At 41.7% G+C, this 27,258-nt stretch overlaps 1 protein-coding gene across 1 annotated transcript in view; it reads right to left on the bottom strand.

Moving 5' to 3' along the window:
• IQCK (IQ motif containing K) overlaps positions 1-27,258 on the bottom strand; it is a gene marked incomplete at both ends in the record, with an annotated part of 126,178 nt that overhangs the window by 42,839 nt on the left and 56,081 nt on the right. The window contains one exon of the mRNA XM_079718726.1: positions 22,878-22,962. Coding sequence (XP_079574852.1) covers positions 22,878-22,962 — 85 coding nt within the window. The remainder of the gene's footprint in view (positions 1-22,877; positions 22,963-27,258) is intronic.

The following is a 27,258-nucleotide window of genomic DNA, read 5'->3' as shown; positions in this document are numbered from 1 at the left end:
TCTATGGATTTGCCTATTTTGGATATTTCATATAAATTAACTCATATAATATGTAGCCTTTTGTGTCTGGAGTCTTTCACTTACCATTTAATATTTTTGAGATTTATCTACTTTGTAGCATGTTTCAGTACTTCTTTCCTGAATGATATTCCATGGCATAGTCATGCCACATTTTGTTTATCTATTCATCAGTTGATGAACATTGGAGTTGTTTCTACTTTTTGGCTATACTTTTGTTTTGTTTTGTTTTGCGGTACACGGGCCTCTCACTGTTGTGGCCTCTCCCGTCGCGGAGCACAGGCTCCGGACGCGCAGGCTCAGCGGCCATGGCTCACGTGCCCAGCTGCTCCGCGGCATGTGGGATCCTCCCGGACCGGGGCACGAACCCGTGTCCCCTGCATCGGCAGGCGGACTCTCAATGACTGCGCCACCAGGGAAGCCCCTTGGCTATACTTAATAGAGCTGCTATGAACATTTGTGTGTGAGTTTTTGTTTGAGCACATATTTTCAATTTTTTTTTTTTTTTAGTATATACCTAGGAGTGGAATTGCTAGGTCATATGGTAATTTTATGATTAACTTATTGAGAAACAACCAATTGTTTTTCACAGTAGCTGCATCATTTTATATTCTCACCAGCAATGTATGAGGGTTCTTCACATCCTTGCCAATGCTTATTTTCCATTTTTAAAATTATTATTCTCATAGCCATCCTAGTGGGTATAAAATGGTATCTCATTGTGGTTTTGATTTGCATTTCCCTAATGACATCGAGCATCTTTTCATGTGCTTGTTGGCCATTGGTATATCTTCTTCGGAGAAATATCTATTGAAGTCCTTTGCTCTTGATAAAATTCAGTTGTTTGTCTTTTTATTGTCGAATTGTAAGAATTCAATATATATTCTGGGTACTAGACCCTTATCAGATATACGACTTGCAAAACTTTTCTCCCATTCTGTAAACTGTCTTTTCATTCCCTTGTTAGTGTCCTTTGATGCACAAAGTTTTTAATTTTGATGAAGTCCAATTTATCTATTTTTTCTTTGTTGCTTGTGCTTCAGGTGTCATGCCTAAGAAACCATTGCTGAATTCAAGGTCATAAAGATTTACTTCTATGTTTTCTTACAAGAGTTGTATAGTTTTAGCTCTTATATTTAGCTCTCTGATCCATTTTGAGCTAATTTTTTACACAGTATAAGGTTAGAGTCCAACTTATTTCTTCTGCATGTAGACATCCAGTCTTCCCAGCACCATTTGTTAAAGAGACAATTATTTCCCCCATTGAATAGTCACGGTACCCTTGTCAGAAATCAGTTGACCACAGCTGTATGGGTTCATTTCTGAACTCTCAATTCCATTCCCACAATGTTGGGTTTTTTTTAAGTTAAAATTTATTGACCTTCTAAATAAGGTATAGGGATTGTGAATAAAGCTTAGTATATACTTATTACATCCTAACATATTTAATACTGCTTCCAATTCAGCATAGGAATTACTTCCCAAAATGTTCATCACAGCTGGATTGAAAAAGTATTTTTAAAATGTGGCAATGTGGTTTAGATGAGTATACCACATTATAAGTCTACTGGAAATCCAAAGGGATTTGCCTTTGAGGAAGTTGAAACAAAAGAACAAGCAGCAAAATATCTTCAGATCCAGATCCATCACTAAAATATGGAAATATAGTTGACCCATGAGTAACATGGGTTTGAATTGTGTGTGTCCACTTGTATGGCTCAGTACTACACAATCCATGGTGGGTTGAATCCATGGATGTGGAACTTCAGATACCAAGGACCAACTGTGGGACTTGAGCTTCCTCCCATTTTGGTATCCGCACAGGTCCTGGAACCAATTCCCCGTAGATACTGAGGGATGACTACTTTTTTTTTTCAGTTTCAAAGCAAGAACAACCACTTAAAAGTGATAGGGAGCCCAGTCATGACAAACTCGCAATCAACAACATCCTTTAACCTTTTACCTTCCTGGATTAGTTTCCCAAGAGTCCTGTTTCTTCCAGAAGGGTTCTCCCATGGGTTTTTATAACTAGGAATCTTGAGAAATTCTGGGGTTGGGATGACTCAATCCCTTTCCATCCAGAAAGTTCCTACTTTCTTTATGCAGATTGATCCAATGCACACCAGAGCTCTACTCACCAAGAGGAATTTGGAGAACTGGCCTTATCACACTTAAGAAAAATAAAGTTCTTCTTATAGCTTCTTCTTCTAGTGCATGGGGTATGGGATGTCTTCCTTGTTTTAAGAAAACTACTCAAGTGATTTTCTTTTTCCAAAGTAAAGAAGACTTGACTGTTTCCAGCTGAAATTACAAATGAAAGCTACTCTTGCTTAAAAAAATAAAATTTGTCTATAAATGTATAATTTAAAAAATTATATACACATATAAAGTACTATATATGTATCTACCTAACAATTATAAAGTTATGCAAACTTCAGAGAATAAAAATGACCCTATATTTATGTCATAGAACATAAGGTAATCCCCCAAATCTTTTAAATTACAAACCAATGTTTTTATACTGTTTCCTAAAGTCTCATGTTCATAGGTACCTTCAACATTTCTGTTCTGGGTAGGAAGGTTATCAGCTGTGGTCTGAGCAAGCCCAAATCCTCCTGGGAGGCCAAAAGGGGGGTTGTCCACAACTTTCCCACAAGCTTCTGTTTATTGGGATATAAGCACACAGAAATCCCCACATTTCTGTACTGTGACAGCTGATACCCTCAATGAGAATAAACTCGAAGGATCTTCTGAATCACTAAAGAAAGGCTAGCACTAATTATAATCAGCAAGTTGACTATGTTTTATTATAGTCAAATTCTTTCTTTACAATTGGTTTATTCTTAAAGTTTGGAAGGATACCCAAGGAGTGTGGGTTCCTCTAGGGAGGAAATGAAATTGGTCGGGAGGGGGGCTTTCACTTTTTACTACATATTTTTCTGGATTGAATTGTTTGGGATGTTTACAATGAGCATATATTGTTTCAGGAATACCAGTGTTTAAATTTTAAGTAACAGGCTGCTGAGAGGCAAACAAAAGTTCTTTAACTTAAAAATAATGGATGGATTTTTGCTACAATCCCTTGAATCCCATTACATAAGTATTCAACAAACAGAGCCACCTGTTTCCCCATCATTCTGGAGGCCTGCCATTGTTCTCAGGGTCCTGCTCATCAGGTTAGGGTGACTTTCCTCCATTTGGCCAGAGACCCTTCCTCTTTTCCTTGATTTCTTTCATTTCAAATCGAGGACTGCTGTTTACCAATGCGAAATACAGCACCTTGTTAGTTAATGTCTCATTACCAGGAAAGCCTGGATCCCTAGAGAAGGCTTTTGTGAGCCCTGGGGAAACCATGTCCCCATTGAACTGGGCTAATCCCGGTCATTATTTTTATGATTAGGGAATCAAGTTAAATAGCAGTGGTTGTGTCCATCAGCAAATACCGCAGAGTGCAGTGTGAGGTTTAACACATAAACAATTTCTTTGCAAAACAAAAGCTCCCTTTTGAGTGGCTTTCTACTTTTACTTCTTTAAATTACCACTTGTAGTCCTTCTGCTCTTCCGGGATAGGCACACTGAGTTTTATACACGTTATTGCATACTTGACTTTGGGGTAAGACCAGGAAGAAGACACCATTATGTGGATGTGAATATTTTAAAATGCCCATTAAGAGAGCAAACCCTAAGAGTTCTCATCACATGGAAAAAAATGTTTTTTCTATTTCTTTAATTTTTTATCTATATGAGATGATGGATGTTCACTAAACTTATTGTGGTAATTATTTCACAACGTACGCAAGTCAAATCATTATACTGTACACCTTAAACTTATTCAATGCTGTATGTCAATGATATCTCAATAAAACTGGAAGAAAGAAAAGAAACAGAAATAAAATACCCACCCCCAATGCCCAGGAACCAGTCAAATTCTCCTAATGATATATTACTCCAATGAAAGCCAGTACAGGGTATTATGCTGGTGAAGAAAGCTAATTCTGGATCAGAAAGACTGAAGCTGAATCTCAGCTCTGCAAATTACAAGCTGAGAAACCTTGAGCAAGTTACTTAAACTCTCTGAGCCTCCATTTTCTCATCTGCAAAATAGGGATAATGCAAATATTTCCTTCATTGGGTCAGTGTAAAAAAGAGATGAGATATTATCTGGCACAAAGTAAACTCTCAATGTGTTAGCAATTTCTTAAATCAATTAATAAAGTAATGAGAATAATCTGAATTCAGCTCTGAAGTTGCATCCTACAATTGCTGTTAGGATATGGAGCCAAGAGGCTGAAGAATCAGTGATTCATCAGATTGAAAGTGAGGTCTTCTCCAAGGGTTTGCAAAGTATTGAGTATATAAAGGATTTCATAATTGTATAACTTTAGGCATTGGTTAGCTGGTAGACAAGTAACGTGGCTGTGAGATGGTGACTGCAGGCAGGGAAGGAGTGAGAGGCTGCCTGGGAGTGATATTACCCTTCATACAGCTATACTTCTGAATTCCTCTTAGCTCAGTTTTCCTTGCTTCTTGGCAAATCAGACAAAAACAGGGCTTCCCTGGTGGTGCAGTGGTTGGGAGTCCACCTCCCAATGCAGAGGACACGGGTTCGAGCCCTGGTCCGGGAAGATCCCACATGCCATGGAGCGGCTGAGCCCGTGCACCACAACTACTGAGCCTGCGTGCCACAACTACTGAAGACCATGTGCCTAGAGCCCATGCAGCCAAAAATTTTTTTAAATAAAATGAATAAATAAAATAAATAAATTTATTTTAAGAAAATCAGACAAAAACATGGCAGTAGCTATCCTCTCTGGATGATTCCCTGGAGCTTTTCTAATTGCTTTGGAGGAAGATACTTAATGTATTACATTTGCTGCTAAGATGCTGGAAGGTAACACAGTGGACAACCCTTCAGCAGTGCTCACAAGAGGAAACCTCCAACTTGGTGTGAGATGCCTCAGAAGGTTATTACTACATCTTTGCCATGACTTGACATACTAGTGATTATACTGAAGCATTTTACACTCTAGAAAGGCACATTTCAACATAAAGGAAACATAGGTTTGTGAAATCTCTTTCAATTACCTACTGAAATATTCACAGTTCCCAACTCCCTCACAAAGTCAATTTTCTCTCTGTGAATATGCTTTGTGATTTCTTCTCAGATATTTGGCAAAACAAAACAAAGTTGGTTTCATTCTGGTGGTTATGAGTGTTCCTTATTGTCTTTAGGAACTAATTATAAAAACCTGCAGAAATCACATATTTCCTGGTATTGTAGAAATACAGATATTCATCTGTGGTATGACAGTATGCTTCTTAGGAGTCACTTGGGCTTTCAGGGAGAATTAGAAGTGTGTTCTAGAGTAGTGTTTTTATTTTTAATTTTTTTCTTCCTGTTTTGTTGAGATATAATTGACATACAGCACTGTATAAGTTTAAGGTGTATGATGTGACTTACATACAGCATGAACTGATTACCACAGTAAGTTTAGTGAACATCCATCTCATACAGACAAAAAGTTAAAGAAATAGAAAAAAATGTTTTCTTTGGGATGAGAACTCAGGATTCACTCTCTTTTCATACATAACACACAGCAGTGTTAATTATATTTATCATGTTGTACATTACACCCCTAGTGCTTATTTACCTTATAACTGCAAGTTTGAAACTTTTGACTGCCTTCATCCAATTCCCCTCCCCCACTCCCACCTCTGGTAACCACAAATCTGATCTCTTTTTCTATGAGTTTGTTTTTCAACTATAATTGACCTACAACACTATGTTAGTTCCTGTTACACAACATAGTGATTCGATATTTCTATACATTTCAAAATGATCACAATAAGTCTATAGTTACCATCTGTCATCATACAAGGATATTACATAATTATGGACTATATTCCCCACACTGTACATTTCATACCCCTAACTTATTGACTTTGCAACTGGAAGTTTGTACCTCTTAATCTCCCTTACCTATTTCTCTCCTCCAGCCACCCTCCTCCCCTCTGGCAACCACCTGTCTTTTCTCTGTATCCATGACTCTGTTTCCGTTTTATGTTTATTCATCTGTTTTGTCTTTTAGACTCCACATATAAGTGAAATCATACAGTATTTGTCTTTCTCTGACTTATTTCACTTAACATAATACCCTCTAGGTCCATCCATGTTGTTGCAAATGGCAAAATTTCATTCTTTTTTATGGCTGAGTAATATTCCAGTGTATACATGTATATACACATCTTCCTCATCCATTCATCTTTTGATGGGCACTTAGATTGGTTCCATTAAAGAAGCACTTTTAAAATGGTGGGTTGTAGCACATTAGTGGGTAGTAAATTCAGTTTAGTGGGTTGTGAATAGCATTTTTACATATCAGTCTAATCTGATAGAAAATAAGAGTTTTCCTTTATCATTAAGGACCCTCTGGGGCTTCCCTGGTGGTGCAGTGGTTGAGAGTTGGCCTGCCTATGCAGGGGACGCGGGTTCGTGCCCCGGTCCGGGAAGATCCCACATGCCGCGGAGCAGCTGGGTCCGTGAGCCATGGACGCTGAGCCTGCGCGTCCAGAGCCTGTGCTCCGCAACGGGAGAGGCCACAACAGTGAGAGGCCCGCATACCGCAAAAAAAAAAAAAAAAAAAAAAGGACCCTCTTTAGAACTTTAGAACACTTTAACTCCAAACTTCCTACTCTCAACTTTCATATGATTGTTGTCTAGAATTTCCATTTCCCCTCAGTTATCCCCCACTGGGGTCTGTGTGTGTGTTTGTGTATATTTTATATATTACATTGTATATATATGTTGCATTGTATTATATATATTTGTATATAATAGTCAATGCATATATATATATATATATATAATAGTCAATGCCTATTTAGATTTATCAGCTTCCTCATTCACCATTTTTCTTGCATCCCACTCCCACTCCTTCCTTATGGGTTCAATTTCCTTCTAACCAAAGAACCTCCCTTAGTAGTTCTTTCAGTAAGCAATGTGTTTGAAGATGTATGTACTCTTGCTCGTGAATGATAATTTCGTGGGGCATATAATTCTAGGTTGAACATTACTTTCCCTTAGGATTAGATGATAATACACTGTTTTGTGGCACATACTACTGCTGATTGGAAGTCTTAGTGTCATTGTTTTTCCTTTGTAGGTAGTTCTTCCTTCAAGATAGCTTTAAAGTTTCTTCGCTTTTGTCATTCCAAAGTTTCACCGTGCGTTTTGATGTGGTTTTGTCCTTATCTATCTAGTTCAAGGTTCACGTTTCTTCAGCTTTGTAATATTCTCACTCAGTATCTCTGTGAATGTTGCCTCTGACCATTCATTCTATTGTCACCCACTGAAACTCCTATTAGATTTTTATTGGACCTTCTCATTCTGTCTCTGTCTCAATGCTTTTCCACATTTCCCATCTCTCTCTCTCTGCTGCATTCTATTGCCCAGCTTACTAATTACTCCTCCGGCTGTGTCTATCTGCTACTTAACTTATACCCAAAACATGGTCCAAGGATCAGCAACATCAGCATCACCTGGGATTTGTTAGCAATGCAAATTCATGGGCTTCACCTGAGACCTATGAAGTCAGAATGGAATTAGAGACTGGCGCCCAGGAATCAGTGTTTTAACAAACTCTCCAGGTGATTCTGATGCTCACTGAAGTTTGAGAGGTACTGCGTTAGCCCATTCACTAAATTGTTTTCATTTCTACAGGTGGTACTTAGTTCTTTTTCAAACCTGATCTTTTTTTTTCTCCTTATAGCCCTGTTCTTTCAGCAAGGTTTATAGTCTTTTAAAAAATTTTTAGTAAATCTCTATAATCATCTTAAACATACTTATTTCACAGTTTCAAATTGCCACTCTTGGGGGCTTGGATTCTCCAGTTGGTTGTATTTACTGACTCCCTGCTTCCTTGTTGGTTTATTTTTATTATGAGCTTATAATCACTGAGGGCCCTAATTCCAGGTCCAAGTTTGCCCAGGTCTGAGGTCATGTCTTTTATCCAGGGGTCAGTAAGCTTTTTTTGGTAAAAAGTCAGACGGTAAATATTTTTTGGCTTTATAGCCCATATTATCTCTGTCCCAGCGACTCAACTCTGCCATTATACACAAAAGCAGCCATAGCCAACTTGTTTTTGGTTTTTTTTTTTTTTTTTTTTTTTTAGCTGTACGCGGGCCTCTCACTGTTGTGGCCTCTCCCATTGCGGAGCGCAGGCTCAGCGGCCATGGCTCACGGGCCCAGCCGCTCCGCGGCATGTGGGATCCTCCCAGACTGGGGCACGAACCCGTGTCCCCTGCATCGGCAGGCGGACTCTCAACCACTGCGCCACCAGGGAAGCCCAGCCAACTTGTTTTAAAAACATGGGCATGGCTGTTCCAATAAAACTTTATAAAAATACACAGTGGGCTAGATTTGGTCCACAGGCTATAGTTTGCCCACCCCTGCTCTTATCCTTGAGTGGACATTTTCTAATGTAGCCCCCAGCTTCCCTAATTGCCTCTTCCATCTCTCTCTGGGTATTTCATAAATATTATTGTTTTAAGACCATTTCTTCAACTACCTGATGATACTGAGATCACTTAGGGCACTTGTTAAAAACAGCATCCCAGGCTGTTGCCCTGTAGGTTCTGATTCAGTCCATTTGAGGTGGAAAATGACGTGAGTATGTTTAGTAAGAACCCCAGGTGATCTAGTGATTCAAAAAGTTTGCGAAACCCACTCTCATGGAAGAGGATGCAAAGAATGAACTCAATGTTATGAGGCTGTACCACTTAGTCTCAGTCCTTACTCACGTGTTGCCACATTGATTATTGCAAATCCCTAAAATCAGAGTCAAGAGGACCACTCAGCCTCCTAGTGTGTGGTCAGGAGGCAGGGTCTGTGTGACTCATGAACAGCAGCTGCTTTTTGTGGGCTAATCTTTTCAGTGCAATTCTAGAAAGTCCTTCTCCCAGGAAACCACGCCTATTTTTTTTTCTTTTACTAAAGTCCCTTTAATAATAAAGCTGTACTGCAGTACATACTTGGAAAAAATGGAATTTCCCCCAACGGCTCAGTGATGACAGTTGAGATAAAGTTCATCCAACTTTTCTTGGTACTTGTTTACCCAAATAATCAGGGAATGAGTAAGTTGCAAAAGCATTTTAGGTATTTGATGAACCTTCCAATGACTTACAGGGTTAAATCACAGCAAAGTTTGCTATGCCACAGACTGTGTTATTGCATAAAGCTTTGATCTCTTTCTTACCATCAATACCCAGAGCTGACATTCATGCTGCCCAGATGCTTCTAACGTGCAGTCAAGGTTGAAGGCTACTGTTCTCCACCACGAGTGGCTCTCAAAGTGCCATCCCCCAACCAGCAGCATCAGCATCATTGGAGGACGAGTTTGAAATGCCCCACTCCAGTCCTGCTGACTCAGGTACTCTGGGGTTGGGGCCCAGCAATCTGTGTGTTAACAGGCCTTCCAGATAATTCTGATGCAGGCTACCATTTGAGAATTGTTGCACTGTGCCCCCAGTGGATCCCTCCCCCTTTGAAAACTTTGCCACTCTCCTCGTGAAGAGGGGAGTGTATTCCCCCTTCTCCTGAATCTAGGCGAGCCTGGTGAATTACTCTGACCAAGAGAAGGGAACTGAAATGCTGCTGTGCCAGTTCCAGAGTCTAGGTGTCAAGAAGGCTTGAAGCTTCCATTTTTGCCCTCCTGGAATGTTTCTTCCATGATGCAAGGAAGCTGTTCTGGCTGACTGGAGGATGACAGGCCACATGGAGGAGAACTAAAGTGCCCCAGCCAAGAGCAGCACCGACATCCCATACACCTGCATGAGCCACCCTGGACCTTCTAGTGCAGCCGGGAGACCTTCTCGGCGAGAACGTCATCCTGGCCAAGGAACACCTGCTGAAGGGCGTGCAGAGGAGGCTGGACGCAGAGCCCAGCATGGAGCCCGGCACCATCAAATGTACCGACTGAACGCAACCACATGAATAAGCTAAGGAGAAAGCAGCAGGGGAACCAGCCGGTTGACCCACAGAATCGTGAAAGATAATCAACTGCTATGATTTTAAGTCATTAAGATTCAGCAGCAGAAGGGACTAAGTTGCAGTTGTGCAATTTACCTCTAAACTTTGCCTTGAAGAGCAATCGGTTAGCCCTTTAAAGCAAAAGTCTCTAGGAAGGCTGGGAATGTGGCTGGTCCTAACTGCCAGGCAGGGTGCTGGGTGCCTGGCTTCGTGGGCACTGCCCTGAGCTGTTGTCACACAGGCCCCGTGCTTCAAAGGGCTTCATGCTTGTTCTGAGGCTCTGCTGTCGCCATCTGGAAATTCGTAATAACTTTGAACAAAGGGCTCTGCAGATTATGTAGCCAGTCCTGCTAAATGCGGCTTCTTCATTTATTCCTCACAACAATCCTAAGAATTGGGTTTATTAGCTCTCATCACATATTTGGGATACGTTGTGAGCAAATAAAAAGGGGGGCTTTGCAGACAGTCTGGCAAGTTGGCAAAGCATTTTGGGGGCCATATTAAGAAGAATCCCCTTGCTGACAAAACCCAGAGTATATTTAAACAACTACAGGACCAGGCAGCGGGAAGAAAAAGGGCCTGGCCTGGGAAGCTAAGCCCCGAGCAGTCCAAACTCACTATTTATAGTGCTGTGGCCTATTTTGGCCTGCTGGGAGGCCCTGAAAATTGCCCTGAGATCTGGGCCTGGAACTGATGATGGAAACCAGGCACTTTCATTCTGGGATGTGGCTGGAATCATGCTGGGCACAGACAAAGGTCTTTCTGATGAGCTCAAGGACATTTTGAAAAACACGATTTTCTTTGACAGAGAATTTTTTTTAAATTAAGGAAAACCATCAGGCCATGACCAGGAATATATTCTTAGGGAAGAAAATGCATGGATCACATCAAGTCAATAAAGAGCTAACAATTAGCCAGGCACTGTGCTAAGCGCTTGACATGTACCATCTCATTTATATCCTCACATACAACCCTGAGAGGGTAGCACTATTATTATCCCCATTTTACAGGAAAGGAAACTGAGGCTTGGGAAAATTAAGTAATTTAAGGAAGGTCACAGGGTTGGTAAGCCCGGATTCAAACCCACATCACAGTGCTCCATCTGCCCAGGCTGTCACCTACAGCACTGCTTCTCCAACTTTGGCATGCAAGACTCACCTGGGAGTCCTGTGAAGATGCAGATTCTGATTCAGGAGGTCTGGGGTGGGGCCTAAATTCTGCATTTCCAACAAGTTGCCACGTGAAAATAATACCACTGGTCCACAGATCACAGTTTGAGAAGCAAGGATGAATCTTCCTTCTTCTACTTTCAACCTCCTACAATCTGCTCCCTCAACAGCAGCCTGAGTTATTGGGGTAGTTTCCAATGCTGCATAATAAATGAACCCCGAAATTGGGTGGTTTAAAACAACAACAAACTCTTATTCCCTCACACAGTTCCTGAGGGTCAGGAAGCCGGGTGTAGCTGAGCTGGGAGGTTGTGGCTCAGGTTCTCTCACGGGGTTACAATCAGCATGGCAGCTTGGGCCTATATTCCCCTGAAGGCTGGGCTGGGCTGCAAGAGCTACAGCTAAGATGGCTCACTCATGTGGCTGTTGGCTGGAGGCCTCAGGTTCTTGTCATGTAGGCATCTCTGTAGGGCAGCTTGTGACATGGCAGCAGGCTTCTCCCAGAGTGAATGATCCAAGAGAGAGACACTCAGACTGCAGTGTCTTTTATAACCTAACCTTGGAAGTGACAAACCTTTATACTGTCATATTCTATGGGTCACACATAGCTACTCTGGTACAGTTGTGGGAAGGGGCCCCCAGGAACGTGAGTACCAGGAGATGGGGGTCACTACTATCACAGTTTCCTGATGAAAAGTGAGTCAGATCATGTCACTCCTCTGCTTCAAACCCCATCATCACTTCTCATCAGAGTCAGCATAAGAATCCAAAGTTCCATCAAACTGATGAGAGCTCACATTTGACTGCATGGGATCTGGTCCCTGACTACTTTCTCACCTCCCTTCCCTCATCCCCAGCTCACTTTAATCAACCGCACTGACCCTCTTGTTGGTCCTCAAATACCTCCAGCATCCTCTTGCTCCTGCAGGCCTTTGCATGTGCTTTTCCTTCTGCCTAGAATGAACTTCATTCACATCTCTTCTCAAATAACACCTTTTCAGAGAGGCCTTTCTTGACCAGACCCACCATCTGAAATGGTAGCCTCTGTTATTCTCTAGCCCTTTGGTTTGCTTTATTTGGCTTCACGGTACTTACTTGTAGTAGATAATGTTCAGCTCGGAGTATTCTTCTCAGCTCCATTGATGCTGGGCTTGGCCATGTGACCTGCTTTGGCCGACAGAATGTGTGAGGAAGTGGCGTGTGCCAGTTCCCAGCCTCCGCCTTAAGACTCATTGTGTGTGTGCTTTGTTCACCCCTTTGAGAGCTTTTGACCTCCGTTGTAAAAAGAACAAGCCCCTCTTAGCCTGCTGATCTCAGAAGAATGACAGACCCTAGAGCAAAACTAAATAGAATCCAAATGCCTGGAGCCAAGTGTAGCCAAACCCAGCCTAGAGCAGCCCTGGCTGATCTGCAGACATGGGAGTAAGATGTAAATGTATGTTGTAAGCCACTGGGTCTGGGGGTAGTTTGTTAAACAGCATTATTGTGACAATAGCTAACTGATACACTTCTTGACATTATATTACAGATTGATGTATATCTGTTTATAGTCGATGGCAAGAATGCAACCTCCAGGAGGGCAGGGACTTGGTCTTATTCCCTGCAGTATGTCCAGCATCTAGACCAATGCCCACCTTCTGCATAGTAGGTACGCAATAAATACTAGTAAACGAATATAAGTGGGTGAATTGATTCTGACTGTAGATCCTGCTTGCTTAACTTTTATGCCTGACTCTTTTCAAAGCAGTCCAAGAATTTGCAAAGTATTTTTAAAAATTGTCTTGAAAAGGAGTTCTAGACAGCATGCCCTCCATGAGGAGAATGTGACGCACACAGAGGTGTCTGCATTGTCTCTGTGCCAGATGCCATCCCTCTTCACCTGGGCCACATCTGAAGCCATCCAGAAACGAAAGCCAGACCCTGCCTGAGAACGGAAGTGCTGCTTTAAATGACACTGGTTCACCTGGTCGGGCGGCTGTCCCCAGAGGAAGGCCAGGGAGATGGCTAACGACACACACAAAGGGAGGAAATGCTCCCCACCACCACATGGAACAGCTGCACCAGGAGACACCCCTCTCTGGAGAGGAGGAAGAGGAAGTCAGCAAAGCTGCAAAGCTGACCAGCAATCTGGGGAAGCCGACACTCACGAGAAAGCAGAAGGAAAAAAGAAGCTGGTCCTTAGAACACTCTTTGTCCGGACTTGCTGAGGAAATGAAATAAAAACTGACACTAATTCTAAAGGTTTTTTCAGTCCTGCCATCTCGGGGCACTTTGGATTGGGAGTGTTTTGAATGAGAAAATATTTGGCCAAATTCCTACCTGCCAACTACATTAGAAGGGTGTTTCCCTTAAAACACAAATGCTCAGCATAGATCTATGCGTGCTGATGTGGAAAGCTGTCCCGAAGGCTAAATGAAAGGTCAAGATGCAGGCTGTGGAGTGTGAGCCCATATTTATAAAAATATCCCGTATTCATAAAGAGTGCAATACATATACATAAGTGTTCGTATATACAATGGAAAAACACTGAAAAGACACACACCAAACTGCCAACAGCGGTTGCATCTGGGAAACAGGTTTAGAGTAGGACAGGACTGGAGATTTCACATTTTACTTTAAACTATTTTAACAATACTTGTTATGTTCTGAATGTTTGTGTCCCTCCAAAATTCGTATATTGAAGTCCTAACCCCCAATGTGATGGTATTAGGGGGTGGAGCCTTTGGGAGGTGACTAGGGTTAGATGAGGTCACAAAGGTAGGGTCCTCATGGTAGGATTAGTGCCCTGATAAGAAGAAATCACAGTGCTTGTTTTTCTCTCTGCCACGGGTGGACACAGTGAGAAGGCAGCCAACTGAAAGCCTAGAAGAGGGCTCTCACCAGACTCCACATCTGCCAGCACCTTGATCTTGGATCTCTCAGCCTCCAGAACTGGGAGAAATAAATGTTTGCTGTTTAAGCCACCCAGTCTGTAATATTCTGTTAGAGCAGCCCGAGCTAAGACTTTATTTCTATATGGTTTCATTTTTGCTTACAATGAGTATTGGCCTTTTTACAATAAAAATATCAATAAAAGACTTTTTCATACAAAGATGGCCATTTTTTTTTCTGTACTGGAGCTGACGTGCTGCTCCTTGCAATATTTTCAGAGGTGGTCAGATGTGGTTGTAAAAGGACATCTTGTTTCACACGATGATTGCCAGTGACAAGGGGCCCTTCTCTGAGAAGCAGACCTCCTCTCACTGGCTCTGAGGTAAGGGTTGGATCATGAGATATTCTGTACTTCTATCCTTGGCACTACGCCTCTGCTTGCCTGTCCTAGTTACATCAGTGTTTGCTTTCTGCAAACATGCTGACTTGACCCATCCAGGAAGGATCCGGGGTCTACAGTGTTACCCAGTTCTGCCAATATCACTACAGTCTTGAGGAGTGTATTTATACCACTTCTTGTCTCCGTCTGTGTGTTGGTGTTACAGTTACTCTCATACACCAAGCAATCTTTTAAGACACACACAAAATTGACAGAGAAACATTGATCTTTCCAGTTGGTCTTTAAAACCTCTCATTTGTTTAGGAACTTTTCCAAGAGGAAAAGATACTGATATGTCTTTCAATTACATCCACATTAATACCATCCATTTCTGCATCTATAGTTCACAGGACACTTTCTCATACGTTGCCACTGAAAATCATTTTGATCCTTCTGATAACCTAGTGAGATAGACTGGGCAGCTATTACTGTGCTCAACTTAAAGAGAAATAATTTGAGATTCTGAGTTTAGTGATTTGTCCTGGACCATTCAACTAGTAGGTAGCAAAGTTGATTCCAGTTCATCAGTGGGCCTAAACCCTGGTGCATGTTAGAGTCACCTGGGTGCTTTAAACAAATGCCCATCTCCTGTTCTCACCACAGTCAGTTGAACAAGAATCTCAGAGAATGAGGCCCTGGGTATTAGAATTTTAAAATAAAATCTTTCCACAGATGACTTTGATAAATAGCAAGCTTGAGACCATTGCAATCTGTAGGTATAAATAAGCCATCCTTACGTTACTCTCATGTGCTTATTCATCACCAGGTGAAGGCCTCCCTTGTGCTGGAGCTCTACAGTAGAATACTGCACAACAATAAAAAGGAAGGGGCTGCTGATACACGCAGCCACGTGGAAGACCTTCATATGTATCAGGCCAAGTGAGAGAAGTCAGACTCAAAGGCTACACACTTTCTGATTCCATTTGTATGCCATTCTGGAAAGGCAGAACCATAGGGGCAGAAAACAGATCATGGGTGCCAGGCCCTGGTGGTGGGAGCAGGGGTTAACTACAAAGGGGAAGCGTGAGGGAATCTGGGGAGATGATTAATGTTCTATATCTTGATTAGGGGAGTGGTTAGACTATATGGATTTGTCAAAATTGAGAGACCGTATGCTAAAAGGGTAAATTTTACTGTATGTAACATGTATCTTACTAAGCCTGATTAAAACACATACACACACACAATGCAATACTACTACACACCCACTAAAATGGCTAAAATTAAAAAGACTGACCATACCAAGATCAATAGATCAGGACTTGGAACAACGGGAACTCTCATACGTTGCTGGTAGGAATGGCTTTTTCAAAAAAAGGAGAGAGATGAGGTTCTGAGGACAGTCAGACCTGGGCCTGAATTCTGGCTCTACCACTTATCATTGTGTGATGTTGACCAAGTCACTATGGGTTTTTAGGCCTTGGTTGTTTCATCTACACACGGGATAACAGAAGTATATACCTGCCTACTTTGTAAGATCAGCATAAGGCATAAAGGAGATGTTGCTTGGGAAATGCTTGAGGCAGTGCCTGGCACATAGCAATGACCAATAATATTAGATTTGGCTATTCTTAATATTATTATCATTCTTCTTGGTATAGCTGTCTCTGGGCTCCTCCAGGAATGGATGAGCTCTGTGTCTACAGTTCTTGGCAAGTAGAAGGCCCTCAACACATGTTTATCAAATGAAAGAATGAACAAATGAAGTCGCATGCAATGGAAGGCGTAAGGCCTCTATTTGAGTGTAATGGCAGAAGGGTTGGCACTGGTCATTCTTGGGAGCATTCCACTTCAAGCATTACAGGCCTAATTTCTGAATTCCCAGCGAAAACCAGGACCTCTACATCACTGAGGAGTTTAGGAGTTTTATTCTACTTGTTCAGTGGGATTTGTATAGGTGGCCTTCGCCTCCCTAATGGCTTATAAATATTTCCCACAGGTTAGAAAATACTCAAAATCAATTTCAAATATGTGGGTTTCACAAATACCTCTGGAATGGCCTAACAAAGAGATCTCTTTAGATTGAATCTTCTGCTTGGGAAGGTAATGTGGTAGTGGAAATGGACTGAAACTGGATTCATGAGCCAACAAACAACAAGAAGATCCCACAGAGAAGACAAATCTTTCCACACGGAGTTCCTGGTAGGGGAGCCCTAGGCCAAGACTGCTCATCAAATCACAAAGGGCATGGCCAGCCTCTCTAAGGCTTGCGAGAAATGGCTGTGCACCATCAAGAGGGGAACTGGTGGTAATCTGATGCAATGCCCCATTTCTAGCATTCCTTTTGCACAATACAATGTCTGACTTTTCCTGGCAAAGTCTGCTCACCTGCCAGCAGATATCAGCAATTGGAAGAGAAATTCCAAATGAAGAAAATCTTTTCTGTCCAGTTCTCAGATGAACTAAACGTGCCCAGTATGCCTTCAGCTGATGCTCTCCTTTAAAAACCCTGCTTGGGGGACTTCCCTGCTGGTCCAGTGTTTAAGATTCCATCTGCCAATACAGGGGAAACGGGTTTGATCCCTGGTCCGGGAAGATCCCACATGCTGTGCGGCAACTAAGCCCATGCACCGCAACTACTGAGCCTGAGCTCTAGAGTCTGCATGCCACAACTACTGAGCCCACGCGCTGCAACTACTGAAGCCCACGCACCTAGAGCCCATGCTCCACAACAAGAGACGCCACCGCAATGAGGAGCCCATATACGGCAACGAAGAGTAGCCCCCGCTCGCCACAACTATAGAAAGCCCGCACGCAGCAACGAAGACCCAGCGCAGCCAAAAAATATATACATATATACAAAATAAAATTTAAAAAATAAAAAAATTAAAAATAATTAAAAAGCCTGCTTGGGGATCACAATTTTTCATAGCAAACTTCATTTCCTCACATTACAAGGCTTGGTGAAGAGGTGGTTCATGAGGGCCAATGATAAAATGAATACACTTTTCTCAAGTGTAACCTCTGGGAAATTAATAAGCACAGCTGTTGAGTTCAAGGATCTTGGAGCATAAGCAACTCCCCAAAAGGAGCTGGGCTTAACTACAAACGGGCAGCATGAGGGAATTTAAAAAAATTTTTTAAAGTCCACATTTAAGTGCCTGCTTAAACCCCTGAGAAGAGCTTATAAAATAGAACAATACAGTGTGCTCTTCTTCATTTTCAAATGCCCTCATTAGGGAGATCATTTAAGGGATTTGATTATTCACTAAAATATTTATGAAATACCTAATATGTACCAGACAGTGTTCTAGGGGCTGGGGATACAGGATGAACAAGTCAAGCAACTTCTACCCTCCTGGAGCTCACATTCTAGTCAGGGTGACAGGCAGTAGACAAGTGAATATCCAACACAATGTCAGGTAGTTGGTAAATGAAAAGCAGGACATAAAGCATAGTAAGAGGCTGTGGAGTGATGGGGTGGCGCTATTTTGGAAATGGTGACCAGGAGAGACATCCAAGAAGAACCCTGAATGAGGCAGGGAGGGTACCATGATTGACAGCTGCCAGCACAAAGAACAAACAGCAAGTGCAAAGGCCCTGAGCCAGGAGCGTGCCTGATGTGCCTGAGGAACTACAAGGAGGTCACTAGCTGGCTTTTCTAAAAGATTCCCTATTAAGGAAAACAGAACCACCACTACCACCACCAACAATAACAGCTAATATTTATTTTGGATTTATTATGCATCAGGCACTGTGCTAAGCCCCCTCATGTGGACTAATCATCTGATTCGATCTTCATAAGTAGGAACTATTATTATTGACTCAGCCCCCTTGCTTGGTCTCTCAGCTCCGCTAACCTCTGCAGTCACTTCTCCCACAGGCTCTTCACACAATGGCAAGGTGGTTGTTGATAGTCTAGCCTCTCAGCAGGCTATCAAGCTGCTCTGTCCCAGCAACTCTTAGGAGAATCCCAGAATGGAGTTTCACTAGGTGTGACTGGCCTTCCCCTGCCCATCATGAACTAACCCCTGTAGCCAGAAGAATGTGGTATCTGAGTGTCCATGTTACCAAATGAATCACATGCAAGCTGGCTCAGGCCGGAGGGAAGCGGGATACTGCACAACTCTAAACCTTGTATGCTTTGTTTATGCCAAGCTGTTTCTCCTTGAGGGTGCCTCATTTACCCCAGGTCAGTTCACTATTGATAAAGGGATAACTGCACAGATTCTCATCGTTCTCTGCAGGATCTCCACTTTTTTTTTTTTTTTTAACTTTGCAAAGCCACAAAGGGGGCTGCTGGAGCAACCTTGCACTGTATTGTTCATCAAATAACATTAATGATTGATGGCCATTGTGATTCTCAGTTGTCACAATGCCTGGAGGGGGAGTTGATGTTGGGAGGAGGGGAAAATTGCATGCCACGCTGGTGTCTAGGCTGAGTTAGACAGAATAAAATAAAACAAATGGGCAGAAGGCTTAAAACACCAGGAGGCTATTTAAGTAGAATAAATATTCAGTGGATTTATCTGGTCTCTGCCTCCTAAATCATTAAAGAAATTTCAATCATTATGGCCCATTGAGAACCTCTTATGAACATCATGAAAGAACAGTCTTCTCCATCAGTTGATACCTACTACATCTAGTATTTCATAAGCAGAAGAGCACCACTAATGTGGTAGTCTGGCTTATCACCAAACACACTTCAGAAAGGAGACTGTGAGAGGACCAGATTTCATTCACAATATCCAAATGGATTTTTAAAAACCCCACTCAGTTTTGCATGTTGAAACAATCTGGCTTTCTAACCGTTAACGTAGTATTTTGAAAGAAGAAAGAAGAACATGTCTACTTCTACAGAAGTGCTTAATGTCGAGAAATAACTAACTGTCAGGACCCTATTTACAATGCTAATTATAACATCACAACTCTCAAGAATGGTTTACTACAAATAGCTTTTCATACCAGGTGACATTTCTGTTCATGTGGTCAGCTTAAAAATATTTTATGAAATGTCTGGATGGTTTTATGACATCTGAGGTTGTCAGATTTCTGGCTTTTAAAACTTCCTGGCAAGAATATTATTCAGACTTAAAAAAGGAAGAAAGTTCTGACACATGCTACAATATAGGTGAAACTTGAGGATATTTTGCCAAGTGAAATAAGCCAAAAGGTTAAATTCTGTATGATGCCATTTACATGAGGTACTTAGAAGTAGTCAAATTCATAGAGACAGAAAGTAGGAGGGTGATTGCCAGAGGCTGGGACGGCGGGGGGAGTAGGAAGTTAATGGATACAGAGTTTCAGTTTAGAAAGATGGATGGTAGTGATGGTTGCAAAACAATGCAAATGTACTTAATGTCACTGAACTGTGCACTAAAAATTGGTTAAAATAGTAAATTTTATGTTATATATATTTTACTACACACACAAATTTTTATGGGAGACTGTATTTTTCCTTCATAGTGTTTAAGAAATTACAAGTAAAGGTTTTTGTTAACTTCAAAAAACTTCATGTTAAGTGTAGTAAAAACTAGACCCCTAGCAGGTAGAAACTGCTGGCCCTATACCCATAGACCCTAGACTAGTTGGAACTGGAAAACTGATGATCGAGATTCCTGAAACACCACCCTATCACCTCACCATCTACCAATCAAAAATCGCCCATGAGCTGATTAGACACCCTATAACTCTCACCCCTAACACTGTCTTTAAAAACCTTTCCCTGAAAGCCATCAGAGAGTTTGGGTCTTTTGAGGATTAGCTGCCCATTCCCCTTGCTGGCACCCTGCAATAAACACTGTACTTTCCTTCACTACAAGCCAGTGCCAGTAGATTGGCTCTGCTGTACATCTGGTGAGCAGACCTGAGTTTGGTTCAGTAATACTGTCCCTCTAAAATCAAGAACAAGCAACAAGACAAGGATGCCCACTCTCACCACTTTCATTCAACTTAGTATTAGAAGTCCTAGCCTGAGCAACTAGGCAAGAAAAAGAAATAAAAGACATCCAAATTGGAAAGGAAGAAGTAAAACTGTCACTATATGTGGATGACATAATTTTAAATATAGAAAACCCTAAAGACTCCACCAAAAAACTATTAAACATAATAAATGAATACAGTAAAGTTACAGGGTACAAAATCAAAATACAAAAATCTACTTCATTTCTGTATGCTAAAAATGAACAAGCAGGAGGAGAAATTAAGAAAGCAATCCCATTTACAAGTGCTACAAAAAGAATAAAATACCTAGGAATAAATTTAACCAAGGGGTAAAAAACCTGTACAATAGGGCTTCCCTGGTGGCGCAGTGATTGAGAGTCCACCTGCCGATGCAGGGGACACGGGTTCGTGCTGCGGAGTGGCTGGGCCCGTGAGCCATGGCCTCTGGGCCTGCGTGTCCGGAGCCTGTGCTCCACAGCAGGAGAGGCCACAACAGTGAGAGGCCCACGTACCGCAAAAAAAAAAAAACAAACCTGTACAATAAAAACTCTACGATATTGTTGAAAGAAACTGAAGAATACACAAATAAATGGACAGATATTTCATATTCATGGATTGGAAGGATTAACACTGTTAAAAGGTCCATATTACTTAATGCAATCTACAGATTCAATGTGATCCCTATCAAAATCCCAAGGACATTTTTCACAGAAATAGAATTAAAAGTTCTCAAATTTATATGGAACCACAAAATACCCCAAATAGCCAAAGCAATTCTGAGAAAAAAAAGAACAAAGCTGGAAGTATCACCCTTCCTGATTTCAAGCTATTATATATTACAAAGCTATAGTCATCAAAACAGCATGGTGTTGGCAGAAAAACAGATACACAGATCAATGGAACATAACTGAGAGCCCAGAAATAAAGCCACACATATATGGACAATTAATTTACGACAAAGGAGCAAAGAACATACAATGGAGAAAGGATAGTCTCTTCAATCAATGTTGTTGGGAAAACTGAACAGCCACATGCAAAAAAATGAAAGTAGTTCGGTATCCACTATACACAAAAATCAATTCAAAATGGACTAAAGACTTCAATGAATCTAAGACCTGAAACCATAAAACTCCTAGGAAAAAACATAGGAAGTATGCCCTTTGACATTGGTCTTAGCAATATATTTCTGGATATGTCTCCTCAGGCAAGAGAGACAAAAGAAAAAATAAACAAATGAGACTACATCAAACTAAAAAGCTTTTGCACAGCAAAGGAAACCATCAACAAAACAAAAAGACAACCTACTGAATGAGAGATGGTATTTGCAAATCATATATCTGATAAGGGGTTAATATGGAAAATATATAAAGGACTTATACAACTCAACAACAACAACAAAAAAAAACCCTATCAAAAATGGACAGAGGAGCTGAATAGACATTTTTCCAAAGAAGACATATATGTGGCCAACAGGCACATGAAAAGATGTTCAACATCCTCATTATAATGGCTATTATCAAAAAGTCAAGAAATAATGAGTGTTGGTGAGGGTGTGGAGAAAAGGGAACCCTCATGCACTGTTGGTGGGAATGTAAACTGGTGCAGCCACTATGGAAAATATCGTGGCAATCCCTCAAAAAAATAAGAATAGAACTATCATATGATCCAGCTATTCCACTTCTCGGTGTTTATCCAAAGAATATGAAAACACTAATTTGAAAAGATATATACATCCCTATGTTCACCGCAGCATTATTCACAATAGCCAAGATAGTGCCCATCAACTGATGAATGGATAAAGAAGATGTAATACACACACACACACACACACACACACACACAAATGGAATATTACTCAGGCACACAAAAAAAGAAATCTTGCCATTTGCAACAGCATGGTTGGACCTTTAGGGTATTATGCTAAGTAAAATAAGTCAGATGGAGAAAGATAAATACTGTATGATTTCACTCATATGTGGAATATAAAAAACAAACAAACCAAAAGACAAAATAAATGAACAAACCGAACCAAACAAAAACAAACATGTAGATACAGAGAACAGAAAAGTGGTTACCAGAGGGGAAGGGGCTGGAGTGAGGGTAAAATGGGTAAAGGGGATTGACTGTAGGGTGATGGATGGAAACTAAATTTCTATTGGTGAGCATGCTGTAGCGTATACAGAGACTGAAATATAATGAAACCCATAAAATGGTATACACAAAATTTACCTCAATAAAAAGTAAATTTTAAAAAAGGTTGGAGGGTACTTTTAATAATAACTGCATAAGTTTTGGTGGAAATTCTAAATCATTCTTTAAGACCTGTTTTACAGAGAATCTTATTTCTGAGGTCTGTATGTTAGCTATACTATCCTATGTTCCAAATTCATCTAAAGGTTGTCCCCTGGGTCTTTTCACAGCACAAAAATTCCCCATCAGACCAAATGCTGTAATTGCACATGACTCTCACCAGATAGGCTCTCCAGAAGGACTGAATGCAGAGTGCTGCTGCCGATTCTGTCAGCAGGAGGGAGAGTGGGATCGCCGGCCGTGGGCTGAAAAGCAATAAAATGGTCATAAGCCCATGAGAGTCCATCCTTCAGCATCAGCAGAGCCTTTGACAACATAATGGCCTCTCTGATTAAGTGCCTCATCTATTCCCATTCTTAGAAAGCAACAATGTCATTTTTCATAGAAAAGTTAGGCTTGAGTTAGCATTTCTTTGTTTTAAAATCTGGGATGGATTTTTTGTGTTTAACCAGCATAATCTTAAATCACTGTTAGCCTGCCCTGCTTTGAAGGGCTCAGGTTAGAAAGCTGTGTGATAGTTCTGAAGGTGTAACATACATGTTATTGATATAAGCCTATGTGGACATAAAGCAAGAGACAAAGCAGAAGTCACATTTATATACTGCATTATGACTGAGATATAATAAAGGATTCTTTTTCCAACTTTCTATTGAAGGGGAATTAAGTAGTCCATTTCTTTCCTGAAATACTACAATTTATCTCTGATCAGTGTACATTCCAGTTTAATGTGGTTTAAATTCAAGAACATTTTAAAGTTAAGTTCTTCTATTACATCTTACTAAGCAATAAAATATCTCAAGAGCAGTGTCTGCTCCTGAGGGATTCTTAGATTATGGTGGGATGTCTGATCATCGATACCACATTCAAAAATCATGGCTAAATGTTCTTTTTTTGTTGTTTATTTCCTAGAAGCTGTTTAGAGATACTAACTGCTGACCAGATTTTACAAGTCTGACTTAGTTCTGGTTTCTTATGTTTCCCCAAAGCACAGCTACCTCTGAAAAACCAAAAGTCAAGACTTTTCAGATATAGTGCAAAGAAATAAACCTCTGAACGAATGTGGGTCACATGGAGACTGCTCTCAGGGCAGGATCCCCAGAAACGACTTTGCAAGTGAGGGATCCCCAAGAGTCTTGGCCTCCAGACTCTCCCTAATGACAGCCATCATTTGAGTTTACAGTGACTCTTATTTTACAGAGAGAGGTTGACTAACCTGTCCAGGGTCACACAGCTTATAAATGGCCTAGTCAGGATCTGGGCCCAGATCCACCCAATCCCCAAGCCTAGGCTTCCCTCACAATGCCATGCTGACACCAGACCTTGGCTGGGCCACTACTTGCAGATGCCCAGCCTGAGAGACTCCGGAGCTAACTGGCAACAATGCACAATTCTCCAGCATCTGGGGTTTTATTTCCTTCTAAACTCAGACTTAAAAACAACAACAAGAACAACAAAAAACCCCACCCTTGATACAGTATATTTGTGTGAATGAATGAATGCTCTTTTGGATTATTCCAAAATCAAAGAAATCAAAGCCGGGAAGAACCTAAGGGGTTATCAAGACAATTTCTAGCGAGTGCAGTGTTGCCGGGTTCTGGGTCTCCAGCTGGGCGGGTCCTTTCTAAGAGAACAAGAAACGGAGATTCTACTTCTTTGGAGAGATAATTACAACCTCCAAATGATAGCATTGTTAGAAACCTTTCCCTAATGTTCTGCTTTTATTTTTATTTGCTTTTTTTGTTTGTTCTGTTTTTGTTTTCACTTCTTTTTGCCTAACATCTAGTTTTCTGGGCTGTAATAGAGCATTTGTATTTTTCCGGAGGTACACTGGCTCCCTGCTTTCCACATTAAATGTCTCTCCTCATACATTGTCCTTATTCTGTAAATCTTGGTTGTGTGACACCTACAAATCACATCCCTGAAGTAATTCTCCTTCACTAGTTAAAAAGCAACGGCTTCTAGAGAGACCTTGGTGTTTCTAAGGAGACCTTAGTGTGCTGGCAGTGAATTCATGAGAATAATGCTATTGTGCAACAATACCAGCTGATATGTACTAAGAGCTTCCCCGGCTCCCCTCCCACCAGCCTTGCTCCTTGTGCTGTAGCCAGAGGCGCCCTTTTCATCTCCACCAATGTGCCCTCCCACCTCAGGGCCTTTACAGAGGGGCTTTCCTCTGCCTCCAGTATCCTCTTACTCCCGGCCAGGTCACTGCATACAGTGTGCAAGCTGTTCTCTGCTCAAGGGCTCCCAGCAGATGGGTCAGAGGGCACTGAAACCCCAGCACATGCTCTGCCACCTCTGCCCTAGGGCAGGGGCACCTTTTACTAATTTGCTCAAGGGCACACTGGGGCTGAGACCTCCTTCTCCCAGTTCACTTTTTTTTTTTTGAATTTTAAAATTTTATTTATTTTTTTATACAGCTGGTTCTTATTAGTTATCCATTTTATACATATTAGTGTATATATGTCAATCCCAATCTCCCAATTCATCCCACCCCTCCACCCCCCCATCACTTTCCCCCCTTGGTGTCCATACATTTGTTCTCTGCATCTGTGTCTCTATTTCTGCCCTGCAAACCGGTTCATCTGTACCATTTTTCTAGGTTCCACATATATGCATTAATATACGATATTTGTTTTTCTCTTTCTGACTTACTTCACTCTGAATGACAGTCTCTACGTCCATCCACGTCTCTACAAATGACCCAATTTCGTTCCTTTTTATGGCCGAGTAATATTCCATTGTATATATGTACCACATCTTCTTTATCCATTCATCTGTCGATGGGCATTTAGGTTGCATTCATGACCTGGCTATTGTAAATGGTGCTGCAATGAACATTGAGGTGCATGTGTCTTTTTGAATTATGGTTTTCTCAGGGTATGTGCCCAGTAGTGGGATTGCTGGGTCATATGGTAGTTCTATTTTTAGTTTTTTAAGGAACCTCCATACTGTTCTCCATAGTGGCTGTATCAATTTACATTCCCACCAACAGTTCACTCTTATTATTTCTTCTGATCTTCACTCAAATGTTATGGAATGATGTCCTTTGATTAGATCAGGGCCATTGGCGCTCTGTGTAATTTTCCTTCCTAGTCCTTGGCCCAGTTTGGAGATATAAATCTGTGTGATTATCTAAATAACACCCAAATCCTCAACTAGACTGAACGCTCCATGAGGGCAGAGACTGGGCCTGTGTTTGATCCTCTTGGCATTTCCAGCACTTGGGACAACGTCTGGCACATAGCAGACACTCAGTAAATCTTTGTGGGATGAGCCTCTGCCTAGCTCAGTATGCTAAGCTCTTTCCACACAGTGTTTCATTAAATCCTCATGACATTAATAATGAGCTGCTGTTGTCCTTCTTTTAGAATGAAGAAACTCAGGCATAGAGGGGTGAAGCGGGTCGTTCAAGGTCACTGACTATTTCCTGCTAAGAATGCAAACTGCCCAGGAAACACAGGGAGTGGACCACGGAGAAGAGGAGGGCAACTCACAAGGTCACTCATATGGAATTCAGGGCCTAGCAGCTGCGAGTGTTCAATAGAGGAAAACACAGCCATTTGCCTAGAAGATAAAAATGAGGGGGGAAAAGCCGTAATCATAGAAAATGCCGTCTTGATTAATCCTTACAGTAATAACTTGGCAGGTATTCATTTGCCTGAAGTTCCACAGGGAAATCCGATGTCAGGACAGCAGAATGAAGTGGAGTTTGTCACTTGTATCTGAGGGGAGATTTGATGGCGCCTTTCTGTTCAGCTACAATTTTCCTGTTTTAAGTACGTTTTTCTGTACCGATGTCATGAAATCCTCAAAGTATCAGTACTCCCATTTTGGAATAGCAGTAGGAAAGGAGAATGGCAAATCTGGGGACACAACAGGCTAGGCAAGCCCAACAAAGGGCTTCCAGCAGTAATGAAACCCTGAACCGCTTTGCATCACAATGACATCTCCAAAAAGCGAAATGAGATTTCTAATAGGCCTTTAAGCAGTAATATGAGGCGACCTTTAGTGACATCCTTGCTTTCATGGCTAAATAATGGGGCGCTGTCTAGTTCCCAAAGCAAGAATAAGTATGAGAAAGCCAGTGTAAATCAGGCCAAATGAAAAGGACTTGATCTTCAGAGAGTAGTTCCTGGGAATTATCAATCATTTCAGCAGGTCAACTTGAAAGGACAGAAGCTATGCCAGGCCCTTTTTTTTTTTTTTTGCGGTACGCGGGCCTCTCACTGCTGTGGCCTCTCCTGTTGCGGAGCACAGGCTCCGGACGCGCAGGCTCAGCGGCCATGGCTCACGGGCCCAGCCGCTCCGCGGCACGTGGGATCCTCCCAGACCGGGGCACGAGCCCATGTCCCCTGCATCGGCAGGCGGACTCTCAACCACTGAGCCACCAGGGAAGCCCTAGGCCCTTTTCTCTCTTTTGGAATCCATGCAACTGGCTTCAGGTCAAATAAAAATTGAGATTGAGTAGAGGCGACTGCTCATCATGGGGGAACTGGGGAGGGGAGGGGAAACAAAAGCATCAATCACAGGAGAAGGCA

The sequence above is a fragment of the Hyperoodon ampullatus genome, assembly GCF_949752795.1.
Source record: "Hyperoodon ampullatus genome assembly, chromosome: 14".
In the NCBI taxonomy this organism is placed as follows: domain Eukaryota; kingdom Metazoa; phylum Chordata; class Mammalia; order Artiodactyla; family Ziphiidae; genus Hyperoodon; species Hyperoodon ampullatus.
This window is presented reverse-complemented; position numbering and strand designations above follow the sequence as displayed.